The sequence below is a fragment of the Astatotilapia calliptera genome, chromosome 19, assembly GCF_900246225.1.
Source record: "Astatotilapia calliptera chromosome 19, fAstCal1.2, whole genome shotgun sequence".
NCBI classification, from domain to species: Eukaryota; Metazoa; Chordata; class Actinopteri; order Cichliformes; family Cichlidae; genus Astatotilapia; species Astatotilapia calliptera.
The window spans coordinates 4819161-4840944 of record NC_039320.1 but is presented as its reverse complement, the minus strand read 5'-3'; the positions used below and the strand labels follow the sequence as shown (position 1 = coordinate 4840944).

Below are 21784 nucleotides of genomic sequence, written 5' to 3'. Positions count from 1 at the left end.
TGTAACATAACCTTTGTTGGCAATAACAGAGGTCAAACGTTTACTATAGGTCTTTACCAGGTTTGCACACACAGTAGCTGGTATTTTGGCCCATTCCTCCATGCAGATCTTCTCGAGAGCAGTGATGTTTTGGGGTTGTCGCCGAGCAACACGGACTTTCAACTCCCGCCACAGATTTTCTATGGGGTTGAGGTCTGGAGACTGGCTAGGCCACTCCAGGACTTTCAAATGCTTCTTACGGAGCCACTCCTTTGTTGCCCGGGCGGTGTGTTTTGGATCATTGTCATGTTGGAAGACCCAGCCTCGTTTCATCTTCAAAGTTCTCACTGATGGAAGGAGGTTTTGGCTCAAAATCTCACGATACATGGCCCCATTCATTCTGTCCTTAACACGGATCAGTCGTCCTGTCCCCTTGGCAGAAAAACAGCCCCATAGCATGATGTTTCCACCCCCATGCTTCACAGTAGGTATGGTGTTCTTGGGATGCAACTCAGTATTCTTCTTCCTCCAAACACGACGAGTTGAGTTTATACCAAAAAGTTCTACTTTGGTTTCATCTGACCACATGACATTCTCCCAATCCTCTGCTGTATCATCCATGTGCTCTCTGGCAAACTTCAGACGGGCCTGGACATGCACTGGCTTCAGCAGCGGAACACGTCTGGCACTGCGGGATTTGATTCCCTGCCGTTGTAGTGTGTTACTGATGGTGACCTTTGTTACTTTGGTCCCAGCTCTCTGCAGGTCATTCACCAGGTCCCCCCGTGTGGTTCTGGGATCTTTGCTCACCGTTCTCATGATCATTTTGACCCCACGGGATGAGATCTTGCGTGGAGCCCCAGATCGAGGGAGATTATCAGTGGTCTTGTATGTCTTCCATTTTCTGATGATTGCTCCCACAGTTGATTTCTTCACACCAAGCTGCTTGCCTATTGTAGATTCACTCTTCCCAGTCTGGTGCAGGTCTACAATACTTTTCCTGGTGTCCTTCGAAAGCTCTTTGGTCTTGGCCATGGCGGAGTTTGGAGTCTGACTGTTTGAGGCTGTGGACAGGTGTCTTTTATACAGATGATGAGTTCAAACAGGTGCCATTCATACAGGTAACGAGTGGGGGACAGAAAAGCTTCTTACAGAAGACGTTACAGGTCTGTGAGAGCCAGAGATTTTCCATGTTTGAGGTGACCAAATACTTATTTTCCACCCTAATTTACGAATAAATTCTTTACAAATCCTACCATGTGAATTCATGGATTTTTTTTTTTCACATTCTGTCTCTCACAGTTGAAGTGTACCTCTGGTGCAAATTACTGACCTCTGTCATCATTTTAGGTGGGGGAACTTGCACAATCGGTCGCTGACTAAATACTTTTTTGCCCCACTGTATGTATGCAAACACGCATTGCAACTTCATATCTTGTGCGCGTTTTTTTTTTTTTTTTTTTTTTTTTGACAGCGAATGCACACCTGCGGACCACTTATGTGCAGCCCCGGTTATGTAGCTCATCATATTGCAGCCACAGAAATTCTTTTGTCCATGAAACCATAAAGCTGCACTTTCTTTTTGCCTTATAGTCTGGTTTGTCATAACTTTTCCGTTTTGTGGTAAGCTTTTCTTTGGCTGTCACTTCTTCACCCTGACCTGTCTTATTTGGCTCAGCAGAACTAAAATATATATCCTGCTGCTTTTACACACACACACACACACACACACACACACACATAACGCTCAGTGATTATCTGCGCGATCAACCTCTCACATGTTTAAGCTGCGGGAGATTTCACTTGTCATGTTTGCATAGTAAGCTAACGATTGATAAGATGATGTCAGAGGAATTGGTGCACAAATTATCACCACTCACAGATCAGTACTGTCGCTCTCTATACACAGTTCGTGCGATTGCAAAGTGAAAGCAAAAAACAAGCGCAAATTCAAACGCGATTTCAATATGTCACATATTGACAGTGGCTCACCGATGCCAATGACATAATTACCCAGCTACATTTCTGAAAGAATGCAAAAGCATTGACATATATTTTTCCTTCCTACAATAGCCCGACGGGCAGGGAAGAGATAGATTTTGGTAGCCCGACTGGAAAAATCGCTAGTCCCAGGACATCGGACTAGCAATTTTGCAAGCCCTGTATCTGATTGAGGAATCACTCATCTTTGGAAAAGAGAGTTTATTACAGAGAAATGGCTCTTTCCAAAATAAAAGCTATACTATACGCTTCTTCTGGGCTATATTCTCAGCAGCATATTGTAGCGGGTCAGGGCTGTTCGGGATTCTGTTTGTACAGTTATGTTTTGTTTATGTTGCCATAGTGACGGGTGACGCCCTCTCACTGCGACGGTGTGTCCTTCCGGGGTCAGAGGGCGCCCTGTGTGTTGTTGTTGCTGTGCGGTTGCCGCGCTGAGCAGTTAGCTAGTGGCAGTGTTCTTCGGCAGATGTCAATAAACGGCTGTGCTCCCTGGCTAGCTCACGGGAAGCAAGACCAAACGACACCTCCGTCTCCTCCTTGTCTGAGCTCGCCACATTGGTGTCAGAAGTGGGATGATGGTGGCACCCCATGTTCTGACCCGAGTGACTTTCCCCCCGCCGGTCGTGACTGGCTGGTGCGCCAAAAGAAGGCACCTGGACATTTGCAGGACTTTGTGTGGGGTAATGGGGTCGTCGGGGACGACTGACCCCTTAGGTTGGGGCTATGTAGCGGGTCAGGGCTGGTCGGGGTTCTGTTTGTACAGTTATGTTTTGTTTATGTTGCCATAGTGACGGGTGACGCCCTCTCGCTGCGATGGTGTGTCCTTCCGGGGTCAGAGGGCGCCCTGTGTGTTGTTGTTGCTGTGCGGTTGCCGCGCTGAGCAGTTAGCTAGCGGCAGTGTTCTTCTGCAGATGTTAATAAACAGCTGTGCTCCCTGGCTAGCTCACGGGAAGCAAGACCAAACGACACCTCAGTCTCCTCCTTGTCTGAGCTCGCCACAATATTAAACATATCAGGTCCCCATAAGGAGAATCATTTGCTAATGGCTGTCTAAATGACTCGGGTAAAGTTTGTAGCATGCATGCTTGTTGTTTTTGTCTGCTTCCACTTGTCTTTGCACTAGGATGATGTCGGCGTAAATGTGCAGTCATATTCGTTGTGTTCCCACTAGTGCTGTCAGCGTTAATCTCGTTGAAATGATGTTAACACCACAACACGGCAAATCTCCGTTAACGAGCTACCCCTGATCGCCCCGTGCGTGGGGCTAGACGGCCAACACGTTAACGAGCCAACTGCGCTAACACACTAGTTCCCACCCATGTAATTGAGCATTGCGTGGCACATCCAACATACTGTTTTACTTTAGTCCATGACACGCTTACCTTCAGGGTCATACATCACATGAAAACCAAAATAGTTCCAAACGCCAGATCTTTTATTTATTTATTTTTTTTGTCCCGTTGGGTCTTTAGCCATCAGAATTGTTGTCTTAAGGCCAAGAAAAATGCCAAGCGGATTTATTTTACCAAGTGGATCATCATGGCCTTGCCATATTGGTCCATTTGATTGACCTTTATTATAAATTAGAGATGGCACGATACCACTTTTTTATGTCCAATACCGATATCATAAATTTGGATATCTGCCGATACTGATATGAATCTGATATAGTGTTTTTTAATCAACAAAACTGTTTTTTAAATATCTTGCTGCATTTTGAAAGTCTGCAAGTTCATAATCAAGTTTAAAACAACAACTACACTAAAACTATTCTGTTATACCTGTATACAAAAAAAATATTTCATAGTTCAGCAATACTGATCAATCTAATAGGCAAGGCAAGGCAAGTTTATTTGTATAGCACAATTCAACAACAAGGTGATTCAAAGTGCTTTACAGAGACATTAGAAACAGAAACAAATAAAAAGCATGATTTAAAATTGATTAAAACAAGCAAATAAACTAACTAACTAATTAACAAACAAACAAACAAAACAGTATATAAAATCAAAACAGATAAAATCAGAACAGTAGATAAAATCAGTAGTTAAATGTAAGTTTTGAAATTTAAGCTTAAAAGTGTGGATTTGGTGCTTTATTCAAATGCAGCTGAGAACAGGTGAGTCTTCAACCTGGATTTAAATAAACTGAGTGTTTCAGCTGATCTGAGGCTTTCTGGGAGTTTGTTCCAGATTTAAGGAGCATAAAAGCTGAATGCAGCTTCTCCGTGTCTGGTTCTGACTCTGGGAACTGATAAAAGACCGGATCCAGATGACCTGAGGGATCTGGAAGGTTCATACTGGGTCAGGGGGTCATTGATGTATTTTGGTCCTAAACCATTCAGAGCTTTATAGGCCAGCATCAGAACTTTAAAGTCTATCCTCTGACGGACAGGCAGCCAGTGTAAAGACCTCAGAGCTGGACTGATGTGGTCCACTTTTTTGGTCTTAGTGAGGACTCGAGCAGCAGAGTTCTGAATGAGCTGTAGTTGTCTGACTGATTTTTTTAGGTAGACCTGTAAAGATGCTGTTACAGTAATCAAGCCTACTAAAGATGAATGCATGGACTAGTTTTTCCAGGTCCTGTTGAGACATCAGATCTTTTATCCTTGAAATATTCTTGATAGTAAGCTGACTTTGTTATTGTCTTAATGTGTTTTTCTAAGTTTAGGTCTGCATCCATCATTACACCCAAATTTCTCGCCTGGTTTGTGGTTTTTAGATGTATAGATTGAAGTTCTCTGGTGACCTGTAATCGTTTTTCTTTGGCGCCAAAGACTATTACCTCAGTTTTGTTTTTGTTTAGCTGGAGAAAATTGTGGCACAACCAGTCATTGATTTCCTCAATGCATTTACCAAGAGCCTGTACATGGCCTCGGTCTCCTGGTGACATTGTGATATATATTTGTGTGTCATCTGCATAGCTGTGATAGTTTATTTTGTTGTTGTTTATAATCTGTGCCAGTGGGAGCATGTAAATGTTAAACAGAAGGGGTCCCAAGATGGAACCTTGGGGAACTCCACATGTGATACTTGTCTGCGCAGATGTGAAGTTACCTATTGATACAAAGTATTTCCTGTTTTCTAAGTATGTTTTGAACCAGTTTAGTACAGTTCCTGAAAGACCTGCCCAGTTCTCCAGTCGTTTGAGTAATATGTTGTGGTCAACTGTATCAAATGCTGCACTGAGATCCAGTAAAACTAGGACTGACATTTTTCCACTGTCTGTATTCAGACATATGTCATTAAACACTTTGGTCAGAGCGGTTTCAGTGCTGTGGTTCTGTCTAAAACCTGACTGGAAGGCATCGTAGCAATTATTCTGTTTTAAGAAGTAACTGAGCTGTTGAGAAACTGCTTTTTCAATGATCTTACTTAAAAATGGGAGATTTGAGATCGGCCTGTAGTTGTTCATTTGTGTCTTGTCAAGATTGTCCTTTTTCAGTATAGGTTTGATTACAGCAGTTTTTAGTGATTCTGGAAACACACCAGATAATAAAGAAAAGTTGACGATCTGTAACAGGTGTGACTCTAAAGTCTTTGAGACCTTTTTGAAAAACTTGTTGGCAGGACATCTAAACAGCAGGAGGAGGAGTTCAGTTGACCTAAGATGTCCTCCAGGTCTTTGCTGTTAATCGGGTGAAACTGTTTCATGGTGTTTAAACAGTTTTTTGGTGGACACAGTACATATCCTGGATCTGCTGTTGATGTACCAATTGCTTGTCTAATTTTTTGGATTTTTTCTGTGAAGAATTTGGCAAAGTCATTGCAGGCCATGGTCGAATGAAGTTCAGCTGCCACTGACACAGGAGGGTTCGTTAGCCTGTCAACTGTAGAAAATAAGACCCGAGCATTATGGCTGTTTTTAGTGATGATGTCAGAGAAGTAGGACCTCCTTGCATTCCTCAGTTGTAAATTATAATTGTGAAGTTTCTCTTTATAAATGTCATAATGAACCTGGAGGTTTGTTTTTCTCCATCTGCGCTCAGCTTTCCTACACTCTCTTTTTTCATTTTTCACCAGTGTGGAGTTTCTCCATGGAGACTTTTTCCTTCCAGAGATAACCTTCACCTTAATGGGAGCAATAGTGTCCATTACATTTAACATGTTAGCATTGAAGCTATTGACGAGCTCATTGACTGACCCTCTGGACAGGTCAGGTGTTAATGGGAAGACCTGGTTAAAAATTGCACTACTGTGTTCAGTTATACACCGTTTTGTGATCACTGTTGTTGATATATTTGTGTGGGCTGAGATTTTACTTTCAAAGAAAACACAGTAATGATCAGACAGGCCCACATCAGACACAGTAACCTTTGAAATGCTCAGGCCTTTGGAGATCAGTAGGTCAAGAGTGTGTCCTCTATTATGTGTGGCCTCTGTTACATGCTGAGTCAGCCCAAAGTTGCCCAGAGTGTTACTCAGGTCTTTAGTCCCTTTGTCCTGAGGGTTGTCCACATGAATGTTAAAATCCCCAACAATAATTACACAGTCAAAATCAACACAGATCACAGACAGCAGTTCACTGAGGTCATTAAAAAAGTCTGTGCAGTATTTGGGAGGCCTGTAAACATTAAGAAACACAACTTTGGATGGGGCCTTCAGCTGTAAAGCCACATATTCAAAAGACTGAAAAATTCCAGGAGATAGCTGCTTACATTGAAATGATTCATTAAATAAGACAGCAACCCCTCCTCCTCTCCTGCTCACCCTGGCCTCACTGATAAAACTGTAGTTAGGAGGGGTCGTCTCGATGAGAACAGCTCCACTGTTACTTTGGTCCAACCAAGTTTCAGTTAAAAACATAAAATCAAGGCTGTGCTCAGTGATTAAATCATTAATTAAAAATGTTTTCCCAGCTAAAGATCTAACGTTTAATAAAGCCAACTTAAGTGTTTTAGAGGCATTACTTGTCCCCTCGTGTTTGGGAGCAGTCTGTGGCACACAAGGTATGTTTACTATGTTTAAAGATCTTTTAGAGTGCACCTCTCTGTGTTTTGACCAGGCCACATGTCTCCTTCTGTCACCTAAAAGTACAGAGATTTTAAAACCTTCTAGTAAACAGGGTCCCAGCTTCTCCTGGGAAAAGTCACCACTGCCATAATCCTCATAGCCCGGACCCTTCACACATCACACATCAGACTGCGGAGACAGAGCGTGAAGGTGGTAAGGAGGAACTAAGGGGGGCGAGGCTGGGCAATGTGACTTCGATTGCTCTGTTGAGGGTGGGGCTCGATGGCGAACCTTTGGCCGCTCTGGTGGGGGGTTTATGGGGGACAAAAAGGGATTGGGACGGGGGGTAGATCTGAGCCCAGCATTGACCCGCTCCATCATCTCCTCAGTGAATTTCAGGTGTGGGGGGGAGGGAGAAAGGGAGGGGGAGGAGGGTGATGGCCTGTCAGGGGTTTGGGGGACTGGGGAAGGTTGTGGTCCCTTGTCCTGGTCGTTGGTGTTGTTGAGAGAGTTGGAGGCAAATAGGGACCCCTTTTCTTGCCTTTCTGAGGCTCTTCCCGGGTGGGGGCAAATGGAGCTCCTCCTCAAGGTTTCTGCTGGGCTTTGTCTGTTCTTGGAGTACTGTTTGTTCCTCTTTATGAGATAACTCCTCGTTTATCTCAGCCTTGGCACCAAGCACAGATGGATAACGTATGGAATAAAACAAGTTGGAGGTTTAATAAACTTAAACCTACACCATCCTCCCTATTCTGGTATTTTAAAGAGTACTTAGCGTAAATATTAAGCAACCTAACTAATAGGGTTCCAACTCCCAGCAACAACAAAAATAAATAAATAAAAAATAGGTAACCACCCCTCACGCGCCACCCCATGATGCTTAATCGACGTAATCAACCTTAATTTGATGCAGTGTGAAAAAAAAATGCACAGAAATCAATTATTTTTCAAGAAATATTAAATAGATTCAACATCTTTCTTCAACAAATTGCAGACTGCACAGATGGTACCTTCCCAAAGGAAAAAGTACTATAGCTTACTAGGGTATATATATTAGACTTAATAGTCACTATATACAGTAATTGACTTCTATTCATTTTACATCAAATTAAAACTTTGGGTGTCAGATAATTATTTATTAAAAGCTCGACATTTTAAATGAGAATAAGAAAGAAAAGTATGTCTTTGTGCCCCCTTTTCCCCAGTTAGCATCGGCCCCCCTGGTTAAACTTTGCTAGATTCGCCCCTGCACAGTTACCAGCCGTCAGCTACATAGAAAAAGATCCTGGTGTAGAAAGTAATATTAAATAAATTGTAACAACAGCTTATCAGAGATGTGGCGTCTGATACCCAACCTGACATATAGACACAGACATACAGGAACACACAGACACAAACATCCATTCCCACCCTCATGCTCTCATATGCACTTACTCCACACTCAACCAATGTGGTTGGGACATAAAGAGACGCTGTACACACTCCCCAAGCGTACTCTACGAACCAGGTCTAGGTACCCTTGCCCCTGGAGGGGGGAACTGCACCCAGACCCAGGTGGTGTTACCCTTTTCCCTGTGGTGGGGAGAGGCAGACCGCCCCGACTCCGCAGCAGCAGGGAGGCCCCACACTCCAGACTGCAGTCGGATGGCCAACTCCTCCTAGCCCCCCCGCTCCAGCAGGCCGCAGAGAATGGGGGTGAGAGAAGACTCCAAGCCTCCCTCCACCCGCATCTTTGTAGTGTTGATGCATGTGTGTTCTAAGGTGCATTTAAAACCCAGGAGGGCATGGAGTTACCTGCCAGAGAGGAGCAGGTAAGCGCATAGTCCCTCCTGCTAGCCCTCAATGTCGCACGTGTATTTAAAATTGAGAGGTGGGCAACGACGCCAGGGGTGAGGTGTACAACCCTGATGGTAATTTAGACTCCGTGTATCGTGCCCACCCCCAAGATCCTATATGTATGTGTAATGAGAGTGTGAGTAATGTGATTGTCTAAGATGTGGGATAAAATTGAGGCAGAGGCAGCCAGAAGGGGACAGAGGGGTGGGGGGTAGCCTCCTCTGCACCCTGGTGACATACCCCTACTCCAAGGCCCTGCATGTGTGGGTGGTTGTGGTGGAGCGGGAAGAGGGAGGCAGCTGGAGATGGGGAGCGAAGGAAGGGAGGGGCAGGTAACCCCTACCCGGGGCCAGCTCCCCCGCTGACCCCAGTAGGCACTCCCATACTCCGCGACCCGCCAAGGAAAGGGGGCCCAGGCCCATCCAGACCGGGACCCAGCGCAGCAGCGCCCCCCAGCCCCGGGACAGTCCACCCAACCCCACCACAGAGAAAACTGCACCCACCCCACCATCCACTCATCTTCCAGACTACATGAGACAATAGACACCCAGGCTGAGATCTTCCTCCACCTCTCCTGTATCTCCCCCTCCTGCAGAGAGTTCCTGAGGAGAGGAAAGCTCCTGCAAGGTGTGACAATCTCCCCCACCAGTTGAAGAGCCCCCCAGGTGGCTCGACGCACCAGCGGCACCCTGCGCCAGGGATGGGCCCCCATGCACCCACCCGCCCTCAACCCCGGCAACACACCAACCAGGATCCAAGGCCCCGAGGCCCGGCCAGGGCCCCAGCCCAGAGACGGAGCGCCCCCAGAACCTCACGCCCATCCCGGACCCACCCAGGGGCAGCCAGGCTACCAGGTCAGTAACCCACGTCCGTCAGCAAAGACCCTCCCTTAGCCCCGCTGCACGCAGCCACGAGGAAACAGTCACCTGAGAGCCAGAAGAGCCCCCAACCGGACATGACCGCTACCCCGGGTTGAGCCCCCCAAGGAAGATGCCTCCGGGGAACCCCCCGACGCCCTAAGCCTGTCCCTACCCCCACACCAATCACAACAGTGAAGGCGGGACCAAACTATGACCCCCCCCACCCCCACTAGGTGATGGAGCTGATCAAAGGAGCCCAGAGCAATTGATCTGATGTGGTGGCAGAGGCTGTATCAAGACTAATGTAATCTAATAGATAATTTCTATATTGGTTAGAATTAAGATTGTTTTTATTTTTCCAGTTCATGAGGACAGTTTTCTTGGCTATGCATAGGGCAGTGAAAACCATATGGGCTATATTCTTTTCTGAAGTGACATTATCTAAGCTGCCCAACAAACACACTAAGGGGGAAGTTGGAATGTTACATTTCAGACATTTTGATAAGTCTTCACATATCTCGCGCCAAAACTTCTGCACTGGTGGACAGAACCAAAGAGCATGAATGTAATTGTCTGGTGTATTGCCTTGACAGTGTGAGCAGTTGTTGGAAGATGTAAAGCCTATCTTGAACATCCGATGACCTGTATACTGCACTCTATGTAGTATTTTGTATTGTATTAATTGCAGACTGGGATTTTTAATCAATTTAAAGGTTTTTAAGCATACCTGAGACCAGAAGTTTTGGTCTAAACTGACTGATAAATCTGCTTCCCACTTTGCAATAGGAAGTGATATTGATTCATCTAATTTAGAAAGTGTTCTGTATATTTTAGATAATAATTTGGGGGATTTAAGAGTAAGGAAATGTGCCGCACTTGGTGGTGTTTGTAATTCAACTTGACTGAGGTTAAATTTCTTTTTTATTATGGATTTAATTTGTTGATATTCTAAAAATCTTTTCTTGTTGATCCCATATTGTGCAACTAGTCTGTCAAATGGAATAAATTCTGTTCCCTCTAATGTATGTTCTAAGTGTTTAATTCCTTTACAACTCCATTCTGGGAAATTAATCATATTATTGTTTTGTAATATGTCAGGGTTATTCCAGATAGGTGTACGTTTGCATGGGATTAATGAAGACTTCGTTATTTTTAGAAACTCCCACCATGCTGTCAGAGAAAAGCTGATGTTGATACTTTTAAAGCATTCATGTCTTTTGATGTTTGAGCTAATAAATGGTAGGTCTGAAATCTCTAGATCCTTGCATAGTGCCTGTTCAACATCTAGCCAGGGCTCATCTAAGAAGGTATGTTTTAACAATTCCGAGATGAACTGAAGCCTGTTGGCTAAGAAGTATTGGTGAAAATTAGGCAGTTCTAATCCTCCTCTATCCCTTTTTTTTGTAGCATTTTTAAGCTGATATGCGGGGGTTTATCTTTCCAAAGGAATTTGGAAATATATGAATCCAGAGATCTGAACCAATCTTGTGATGGTTTGTTAGGGATCATCAAAAATAAGTAATTTATTTTTGGCAAGATCATCATTTTTATAGTGGCGACCCTTCCCATGAGTGATATGGGTAAAGATTTCCATCTAGTCAGATCGCCTTCTACTTTCTTTAGAAGTGGGATGTGGTTTAATTTAGTTAAGTCTGAAAGCTTAGGAGAAACATTAATACCTAAATATTTAATAGTTCCGGATTGCAGTGGGGCAGAGGAAGTATTATGGAAGGAGCAGTTAATGGGGAGAACTGTAGATTTTGGCCAGTTAATTGAATAATCTGAAACTCTTGAAAACCAGTTTATTAGAGTAATTACCTCAGAGAGGTTGGTTTGTGTGTTTTGCAGAAAAAGCAACACATCATCCGCATAGAGACTGATTTTATGTTCTATGTTCTTACATTTTATGCCCTTAATTGTTGTAGCCTGTCTAAATGCTGCTGCTACAGGTTCGATAAAAATTGCAAAAAGTGAAGGAGAGAGTGGGCATCCCTGTCTGGTGCCCCTCAGGAGACAGAAGCTGGAGGATGTCTGGTCATTTGTTCTGATACGAGCTGTTGGGGAATTGTATAATATTCTTATCCAGTTTATGAAAGAGTTTCCAAAACCAAATTTGTGTAAAGTTGCGAATAAAAATTTCCAGTTAACTCTGTCAAATGCTTTTTCTGCATCTAGAGATAATATTATGGTTTCGATGTTTTTATTGTATGAGTAGTCTATTAAATTAAGTAATCTACGAGTGTTTGTTGAGGAGTGCCGACCTTTTATGAAACCAGTTTGGTCAGGATGAATTAAGAGGGGGGTTATTTTCTCTAATCTCTTTGAGAGAGCTTTGCAGATTATTTTAAGGTCTACATTTAAAAGAGAAATTGGACGATAGCTTGAGGGAAATAAAGGGTCTTTGCCTGGTTTTAGCAGGAGACTAATATTGGCAGAATTCATGTTTGGTGGTAGTCTGCCATTTTCCTCGATTTCCTGCAACATTCCGTGGAATACTGGTGCCAGAATTGTCCAGAATTCTTTGTAGAATTCTGCAGGGAAGCCGTCTGGACCTGGAGCCTTATTATTGGGCATACTTATCAGGGCTTCCTGGAATTCACTTGGCGTCAGTGGCGAATCCAGTTCCATTGCTTGACTGTCTAGTAATTTTGGAAGAGTAAAGTTGTCAAGAAACAGGTCAATTTCATTTTTAGATGGGTTTATTTGTGGTGAGTATAAAGTTTCATAGAAATCCCTAAAAATGTTGTTTATTCTTCCAGGGTCATATATTGTGTTCCCCGATAAATCTTTAGCAGCACATATAGTTGTTTTTTTCTTTCTTTATTTTTAACTGGTTGGCTAGAAATCGACCTGATTTGTTACTGTGTTCAAAATTCTGCAAGCGAAGTCTTTGTATAAGGAATTGTGTTTTGTTTTTTTTTTATTAATAGTTTCATTTAATTCTAGTTTTGTCTTGCGTATTTTGTTCAATGTTTCCTGATCTTGGTCGCACGCGTAGGCTTCTTCTAGTGATTTGATGGTTTTTTCTAATTCCTGAATATATTTGTTTTCTTCTTTCTTTTTGTGTGATGAGAAAGAAATTATTTTACCTCTCATCACAGCTTTCCCTGCTTCCCATAGAACAGAAGCAGATATTCCGGGAGTGTCATTAAAATCTAAATATGAAGTCCATTCCTTTTTAAAATATTTAATAAAGTCTTCATCTTTAAGCAGTGATGTATTAAATCTCCAGTTTTTACTTGGCGTAGTATTATTCTTGTGCATTAGTGTTAAAGATACAGAAGCATGATCGCTGACAGCTATAGGATGAATCTCAGTGTCTGAAATGTCGCTCAGCAGTGAGCTGCTGACCAAAAAATAATCCAGACGAGAGTAAGAGTGATGAACATGCAAGAAAAAAGTATATTCCTTACTGTTGGGGGGAAGGGAGCGCCATGCATCGCGAAGGCCAAAGTCGCTCATATACTGTTTGATTATATTTGTGGATTGCCAATTGCGCTGAGTTCCTGTTGTGTTGAGCCTATCCATTTCTTCATTTAGTCCAAGGTTGAGGTCACCGCCAAGAATGAGTGCGCAATCGAGGTGTTCAGAGAGTGTACTAAAAAATCCGTGGAAGAATGAGGGTTCATCAACATTTGGACCATATATACTAACAATACATAGTTTTTTGTTCAATATTGATAGTTTAATAATTAGAAATCTACCCTCTGGATCTATAACTGTATCGAGTACTGTAAAATTAACATTTTTATGTATTAAAATTGCTACTCCCTGTTGTCTAGAATTATAACAGGCTGCAAACACGTTAGGAAACTCAGGTGTTTTAAGTTCGTTTAAACCTGTGACAGGTCTGTGAGTTTCTTGTAATAAAACAACATCTGCCTGTAGTTTTTTAAGCTGGTTAAATATCTTTAACCTCTTTCCTCTGGTGCCAGCTCCATTTACATTCAATGTGACAAACCTTAGCATGCCCATAATTGTGTGTGTATGTCTAATGATGTACGCTGGGTGTTTCGTTTAGACAGGTGGAGAGAGTGTGGAAACATCCCTTGTTTGTAAAGAGAAAGAGAGAGAGAGAGAAAAAAAAGTGTGGTGAGAGGCTCCATAAGTCTGACTATGTGTGTGAATATTCACTAATATGAACAAGCGTGGCTTGTGTTATGTGTCCTGCAAGTCTGTGCGTGCTGTGAGGCTGTTGTGAATGTGCTGCCGTTGAGCGGATGTGTTTGCGTGATCGTGTTGTGAAAATATGGAGAAATAGAGGGTGTTGTTTGTAGGTGAGTGGGGAAGTAGGTGACCACAGCAGTGAAAGACAAGAGAAAGAAAGAAACCACATGAACTGTGAGCAACAACAAAAAAAGGAAACGAAACAGAAACATTCCAATTAAAGTAATGACGGAGGGTGACGGTGTTATATCTGCTATGACATCCTACTGATATTACTAGGTTAAACCCATTTTAGAGGAGAAAGTGTGAATGAATAAGAAAAGAGTGTAGCGGGTTCTTATCTGGAATCAATCAATCAATCAAGCTTTTATTCGTCACATGCAGGTTGCCCTGCAGTGAAATGGGACCCCCCCCCCCCCCCCCCCCGACCGTACATATATCAGAATCATAATCAGAATACTTTATTGATCCCTGGGGGAAATTATTTTTTGTTACAGTGCTCCATTTTAAACCAACATTAAGACAAGACAGACAATACACTAACTAAGAATAGTACAATATATACATATATATACATACATACATACATAAGTCACTCATAAATAAATAGTTCGAAAAGAAACGTGTAGTTGTAGCAGCAAACAGTGTGTTAAGTGGATGCGTTGTACAGGGAGATGGCCACAGACAGGAATGATTTCCTGTGTCGTTCAGTGGTGCTTTTCGGTAATCTCAGTCTCTCACTGAACGTGCTCCTGTGACTGACCAGCATGTCATGGAGTGGGTGGGAGGTGTTATCCAACATTGTCTTTATCTTGGACAGCATCCGCCTCTCCGACACCACCTTGAGGGAGTCCAGCTCCATCCCCACAACATTGCTGGCCTTACGGATTAGTTTATTAAGTCTGTTGGCATCTGCGACCCTCAGCCTGCTCCCCCAGCATGCAACAGCATAGAGGATCGCACTGGCCACAACAGACTCATAGAAAATCCTCAGCATTTTCTGGCAGATGTTGAAGGACCTCAGTCGCCTCAAAAAATAGAGACGACTCTGGCCCTTCCTGTAAAGTGCTGTGGTGTTTTTAGCCCAGTCCAGTTTATTGTCAATGTGTACTCCAAGGTATTTATAGTCCTCCACAATGTCAACACTGACCCCCTGAATTGAAACAGGGGTCAAGTGTTTCCTGGTCTTCCTGAAGTCCACGATCAGTTCCTTGGTCTTTGCCACGTTGAGCTGCAGATGATTCTGCTCACACCACGTGACAAAGGAGTCGACCACAGCCCGGTACTCTGTCTCATCATCCCTGCTGATGCATCCAACCACCGCAGAGTCATCAGAGAACTTCTGAAGATGGCAGGTCTCTGTGCAGTGGCTGAAGTCTGTGGTGTAGAGGGTGAAGAGGAAGGGGGAGAGGACAGTCCCCTGTGGTGCCCCTGTGTTGCTGATCACCTTGTCAGACACACACTGTGGGAGACGTACATATTGTGGTCTTCCTATCAGGTAATCAACAATCCAGGACACCAGAGAAGCATCCACCTGCATCGCTGCTAACTTATCACCCAGGAGGGTCGGCCTGATGGTGTTGAAAGCACTGGAAAAGTCAAAAAACATGACCCTCACAGTGCTCGCCGGCTGGTCCAGATGGGTGTAGACACGATTGAGCAGGTAGATGATGGCGTCCTCAGTTCCGAGACGAGGCTGATAAGCGAACTGAAGGGGATCCAGGTGTGGTCTTACTATGGGTCGCAGCTGGTCCAGGATGAGCCTTTCCAGGGTCTTCATGATGTGGGAGGTCAATGCCACGGGCCTGTAATCCTGGGGGCCACTGGGACGTGGCGTCTTTGGTACAGGGACGAGGCATGATGTCTTCCACATCACCGGGACCCTCTGCAGACTCAGACTCAGCATAAACAGTTTATGAAAGACTCCACACAGCTGGGGGGCACAGGTTTTGAGGACAAGGGGACTCACTCCGTCTGGTCCAGCAGACTTGCCTGAGTGAAGTCTCCTCATTTGCATCTCAACCTGGTATTGAGTGAAGGTGATGGGTGGGGGAGGGGTGTCAGGACTCTCACAGGAGGCAACATGTGAAGAGAGAGGCTGGCACAGTGGTGTGGCTCTGGATTCCAGGCTGACTACAGGTGAGGTTGTGGGGGTGGGAGCAGACACTGTGGTGTCAAATCTATTGAAAAACAGATTCAACTCGTCGGCTCTATTCTCACCTCCCTCAGTTCCCCTGCTGTTGGTTGGCCTGAATCCAGTGATGGTCTTCATGCCCCTCCACACCTTTCTCATGCTGTTCTGCTGGAGTTTCCACTCCAGCTTCCTCCTGTAATTGTCCTTAGCCTCTCTGATCTTGTCCTTTAGTAACACCTGGATCTTCCTCACCTCCTCTTTGTTGCCCCCTCTGAAAGCCCTCTTCTTGTTGTTGAGGAGGGCTTTGATGTCCTTAGTCACCCACGGCTTGTTATTTGGGTAACAATGAACAGTCTGAGCTGGAACAATGGAGTCGGTGCAGAAAGTTATGTAGTCTGTGATACACTCAGTAAGCCCATTGATGTCCTCGGCGTGAGGCTCACAGAGTGTTTCCCAGTCGGTCACCTCGAAACAGCCCTGTAGTTCTGCTAAGGCCTCCTCTGACCACCTCCTGACAGTCCTGGTGGTCACAGGTTCCCTCCTCACAATTGGCACATAGCGGGGGGTGAGGTGAATCAGGTTATGATCTGACCTACCAAGTGGGGGGAGGGAGGAGGAGCTGTATGCATCCTTGACGTTAGCATACAGTAAGTCTAAAGTTTTCTCTCCCCTGGTGGGACAGTCCACATATTGTTTGAATGTTGGTAGTGTATTGTCCAGTGATACATGGTTGAAGTCACCCGAGATCACAATAAAGGCACTCGGGTGCTGAGTCTGTAGCCGAGCTATGGCAGAGTGGATAGTGTCACATGCAGCTGTGGGGTTAGCAGAGGGGGGAACATAAACAGCCACCAAGATGACGTGAGAGAATTCCCTGGGTAAATAATACGGCCTGAGTCCAACAGCACACAGTTCAGTGTCCGGGCAACAAATCCTTTCTTTGATTGTTATGTTGGCAGGGTTACACCACCGGTTGTTAACTAAAACAGCAAGCCCACCTCCTTTACGCTTACCGCTAGCGATGCTGTCCCTGTCCGCCCGAACAGTGTGGAAGCCTTCCACGGAAGCATTCTCATCGGGAATGTCCTGGTGCATCCATGATTCGGTGAAACACATCAGGCTACACTCTCGGTATTCCCTCTGACTCCGTACCAGTGCTGAGAGCTCGTCGATTTTAATTGCCAACGATCGCACATTACCCATCACGATAGACGGCAGACACGGTTTAAACCTCCTCCTCGCTTCGAGCCTCCGCTGTCTCACCGTCACCTTTTTTCTTCTCTTCTGTCCTTGACCTCTGCATCCCCGATGTGTTTTCCTCCAAATTTCAGCTGGTACTTCTGCGGGCCTGGCCAGCGAGCCGGCCGGCATCAGGGCGATCAGCTGATCTCTGGAGTAAACAGTCCGTGCGTGTAGGAGATGTGCCGCGGTCCCGTTCCTTGATAAAAGTAACAGTTCCACGGCCACCAGAAGAACAAAAACTCTCTCAATCCACATGATTGAGTAAGAGATAGAAAACGGAGGAAAATACAAGTCAGGAAAAAAAAGAATACGTAAGGAAAAAAAAAGCTAAACTAAGAGAAAAGCAGGAGCGACTGTAACAGGCTGCACGCTGGTTGGCGCATGCGCACTAATATAACACAAACATTACATGGGGATACAGGTCGGAGATTGATAGAATCAGAAAAACATTGAAATATACACTACAGTGGGGAAAGTACAAGAGGAAAAAAAGAGACCCCTACTCATGCTATGATTCCATGGTAGGACAGCATGAGAACAGGAAACAAAAAAACTCCTCTGCACAAAAAGCACATAAATGTCCACAGCACAACATTGTGAAGACATGACAAGCCACAGGGGTGGGAGGGGGGTGAGGGGTAATCCGAAGCGAACACAGCAGCCGCCCCGCACAGCGCTACCATTCCAGCGCGGCACGCAGACCCGCCGTGTTCCCTCGCAGGAAACAAGCATCGAAGGCGTTGGGAAGGGAGGGGGGATGAGTGCGTGCTTATCAGTGTAAGTGTATGTGTGTGCGTGTCCAGAGTTCAGCTGAGACAGTGTCCTTCGGCCTATCAGGCTAAGTAAACAGTCCTCCAGCCGATCCAGGTGTCCTTCATGGGATGGGAAGAATAGTCATCACACAGTCGTTATCAGGGAGTTGTTTTGGTGGGCTCCAGCCTTGGGCCTGAGCAGCTGGCGCCGTGGTGTCCAAATGTAGAATATTGTTGATTTCTCCTTTATGCGAGCAGCGAATTTAGCACTCTGACACTGGGGCCTCGATTTCCCGTTGGAGAGCCGCGAGCCTCCCCATGATGGTATCAAGCTTCTGTTCCGTGGTGTTCTCGTTCTTTTGGTTCTGAGACCCCACAGCTGCAGTGAACCGTTCTGCGATGTTATCCAACTTTCGCTCAAGGGTGTTATTGTGAGCAGGCCCCTCTCTGATGTATCCCATCATACGCTCAATGGTGTTAGTTTGAGTCTTCACGGCAGCTGTAAGCGTCTCCAAGGTGTTAACCATGCTGCGTTCGGTGTGGGAGGCCGCGCCTCGTCCCATCGCTTCAATTCCAGCGGTCAGCTTAGGGGGGGTTTGAACAGCTGATTCCGCTCTCTTATTTCTCCGATAAGTCAGGGCCAAGCCAGCTCCGATCAGCAAGAACCCTGTTATCATGGTTCCGAATAGGTAAATATCCTCAGCGTCCTCGATAGACAGTCCCGCCAGGCACAAGATCCTCCAGGTCTGCCACCCATCCATCGTGTATCCGGCAGGGAAAGTCCCTCCAGGGCACTCGGGCTCTCCCGAGCCCAGACTTCTCGTTGAGAAGAGGGTGTCAATAGCATTCAGAGACCAGTTGATCAAATCCATAATTCTCTGTTAGGTTTTAGAGAACGACAGTGAGAGACTGTTCGAGGGAAAAATAGTGCACGCGAGACAAGACAGGACACAAGAGGCTAAGCAGGGAAGATAAGGGGAAGGAGGAGAGGAGAAAAGTGCGACCGCCTTCACCGAGAGCCAAGAAAGAGAGTCAATATAACCACGGTGTGGTGCCGGGGTCGGTAGAGCTGTCCGTCCACGGCGATGACAGCACGGGAGCCTTTCTGGATGAAGCTACGTCGAACTGGGAACAGGACCTTGCATCGTTCCAGGATCTCTTTGGGGAACTGGTCGTTCACGCTGAAGTCCGTTCCTTTCAGCTCTCTGCCGCAACTCTTCACCTGTTCCTTCTGTTTGAATTGACCGAATTTGGCCACAATAGGCCGTGGTCTCCCGGTCCGCGACCTCACGCCCCCCAAGCGATGTACTCTATGGAAGTCGATGTTCTTTACGGTGTCCTCCGGCAGCTTCAGGTGGACTTTAATGAAGCTGTTCACCGTTGCCTCCGCGTCCTCTCCGGCAGATTCTGGAATACCAGAAAACACAAGACTATCTCTCATGCTACGGGCTTGTAGATCGATAACGGACTCTTTTATTTTTTTATTTTCAATGTTCAGCTGGGTCACGTTATCGGTGAGAGATTTGACCAACTCCCGTAGAGTGGTATTTTCAGCGGCAAGCGTTTCCACCTGCTGCTGGCTGAATTCCAGGGATTCTCTCAGAGATTTAAATTCCCGGTGTAAAATCTCCACCAGGGACAGCCTCGCATTGAAACTGGACAATCGCTTGTCGATTGACTCCAGGATGTCTACGATGTCTTTGCCGGCGGGCAATGTTGTACCGGGGGAGTCTGCCGGGCGACATCTCTTCGATGACGGCGTCTCAATTTTGGTCGGGGAGGATGCACTGAGGGCCTTCTTCATTACTAAATCTTGAAAACAGCGGTCGATGTAATCTTGGAGAGCGTCTAAACACCCCCCGTTGTCCTCCAGGGTGTTAGAGATGATAGAACAGATGTTGTTAGTTATATGACAATTGATTAGTATATTTGGTAATACTGAAGCTTGAAAAACCTTTGTTAAACTCTATGCTACCATTTGCTTTTTTTTTTTTTTCCGCCAATTCTCCGGCGTCTGACGTCACCTACAACATGGGTCGCTTACCTTACTCGTCACTTCCGTCACTTACTTTCCAAACGCCAGATCTGAATGAGGGTGGGGGAGGTTCAATTTGCCATGTTGCAAGGAGAGCTTAACTTCTGTCTCGCTAGCTTGCTCTGCACTCTTCATTCTGGCAATGCTGTCTGTGTTGAACGCTCAGTGGATCTGCGTTCGACAGTGCAGCCTAGGCGGAGTAGTCGAAAGCAGATTCACTGAGCGCTCAACACAGACAGCATTGTCAGACGGAAAGTTGATAAAATAAATTACAAATTTTGTATTGTTCGATACATATGCGTACGAACCAAAAGCACTGTATCGAACGGTTCAATATCGATGCGAGTATCGTTGCACCCCTAGTATTTATATTGTTATCTTGTCATTTTAGCCTGACTGTTTGGAACAACTCTGCTCATTAAACTGTGTTAGCATGTTAGCAATTCTACTGCATGGAAAAGCAGCTCTGAGTGATTATTCAGATTTTCCTTTCAGTTATGATTTTAGTATTACTGTAGTATTATGGTGGTAGTATTGTAGTTATTGCAGCCCAGTAAACTGAGTGTGTTAACTGAAACAGTCAAATGTAGTTGGACGTCTGCAGAGATGCTCTTTATTTCAGGCGATGTTCAGGATACAAATGTTGAAGGACTGACTTACACTGTCTTTGTGTCTTTGTTTAGAAGCAGAGCGACACAGATGGATCCAGTTCTCAACCCTGTCATCACTGTGGTGGTGGGAAAGACTTTCATTGTGACCTCTGTGGAAAAACTTTCAATCAGCAAAAGACCCTAAAAGTACATCAACATAGACACACTGGAGACAAACTGAAATACTGCAAAGAATGTGGGAGAAGCTTCACCACAACAAGTGAGTTAAAACGACATGAACTGATTCACAGTGGGGTTAAAAAGCACCTCTGTGATCAGTGTGGGTCATCCTTCACCACTGCAAGGGACCTTAAATCACACAAACAAGTCCACACAGGAGAGAAACCACACAAGTGCAGACACTGTGAGAGAAGCTTCTCACATTCAGGTAATCGTAACATTCATGAACGTGCACACATGGAAGGAAACTACAGCTGTGACCAGTGTGACAAGAGCTTCAGGAATCTCAGTTCATACTCCAAACACAAACGATCCCACGTTACTAATAAACTGTTTCACTGTTACCAATGTGCCCAAACATTCACCTCATTGTCTGCTCTGTGCAAACATCAGCGCGATCACTCAGGGCTGAAATCACTCCCATCACTGGATCACAGTGAATCTGAAGACACAGAAAGATCCTCTGGTTTCTGTGTCAGACTCAAAAAGCTTGAGATCAGGCTCCACAGAGTTCAGATAGAATCATTTAAACTTGTGTTGAACTGAACTGGTTGCTGGGCTGAACTTCTACATAATACAGATCTACATGGGATCTTCTTTTGTTTTTTACTGAGTCAGTTTTGTCCTTTTTTCTCTGTCCTGGTTTTGCTCGTCTGTAAATGATTGAAACTCAGTCAAATAGTTCATTGTTCTCCAGCAAAACGTTTTGGAAACTCATGTTTAACCTTTAAAACTCTGACATGTTTTAGCACACAAGGCTTCATCGGGGAGTTCACTCATGATTGGACCATGAGAATAAAGGTTTTTAGTGGTTTTATTATAAAGGTTTTATTATTATATAACAATGTTAATAATAATATCAATAACATTGAGGCACATTGTGTGGAGGAGGTTCAGTCATATCCTGATCATCCAGACAGATTTGATGGTTTTTATCCTCACCTGCTGTGTAGAAATGGTCTGACTGGTTGCTGTTACTGGGAGGTCGAGTGGAGAGGA

At 44.9% G+C, this 21784-nt stretch overlaps 1 protein-coding gene across 1 annotated transcript in view; it reads left to right on the top strand.

Annotated features, from left to right (window-relative positions):
* LOC113011580 (zinc finger protein 271-like) overlaps positions 1-21298 on the top strand; it is a gene marked incomplete at its 3' end in the record, with an annotated part of 30498 nt that extends 9200 nt beyond the window's left edge. Inside the window, exon 4 of the mRNA XM_026151126.1 lies at positions 20639-21298. Coding sequence (XP_026006911.1) covers positions 20639-21298 — 660 coding nt within the window. The remainder of the gene's footprint in view (positions 1-20638) is intronic.
* Positions 21299-21784: the final 486 nt, after the last annotated feature.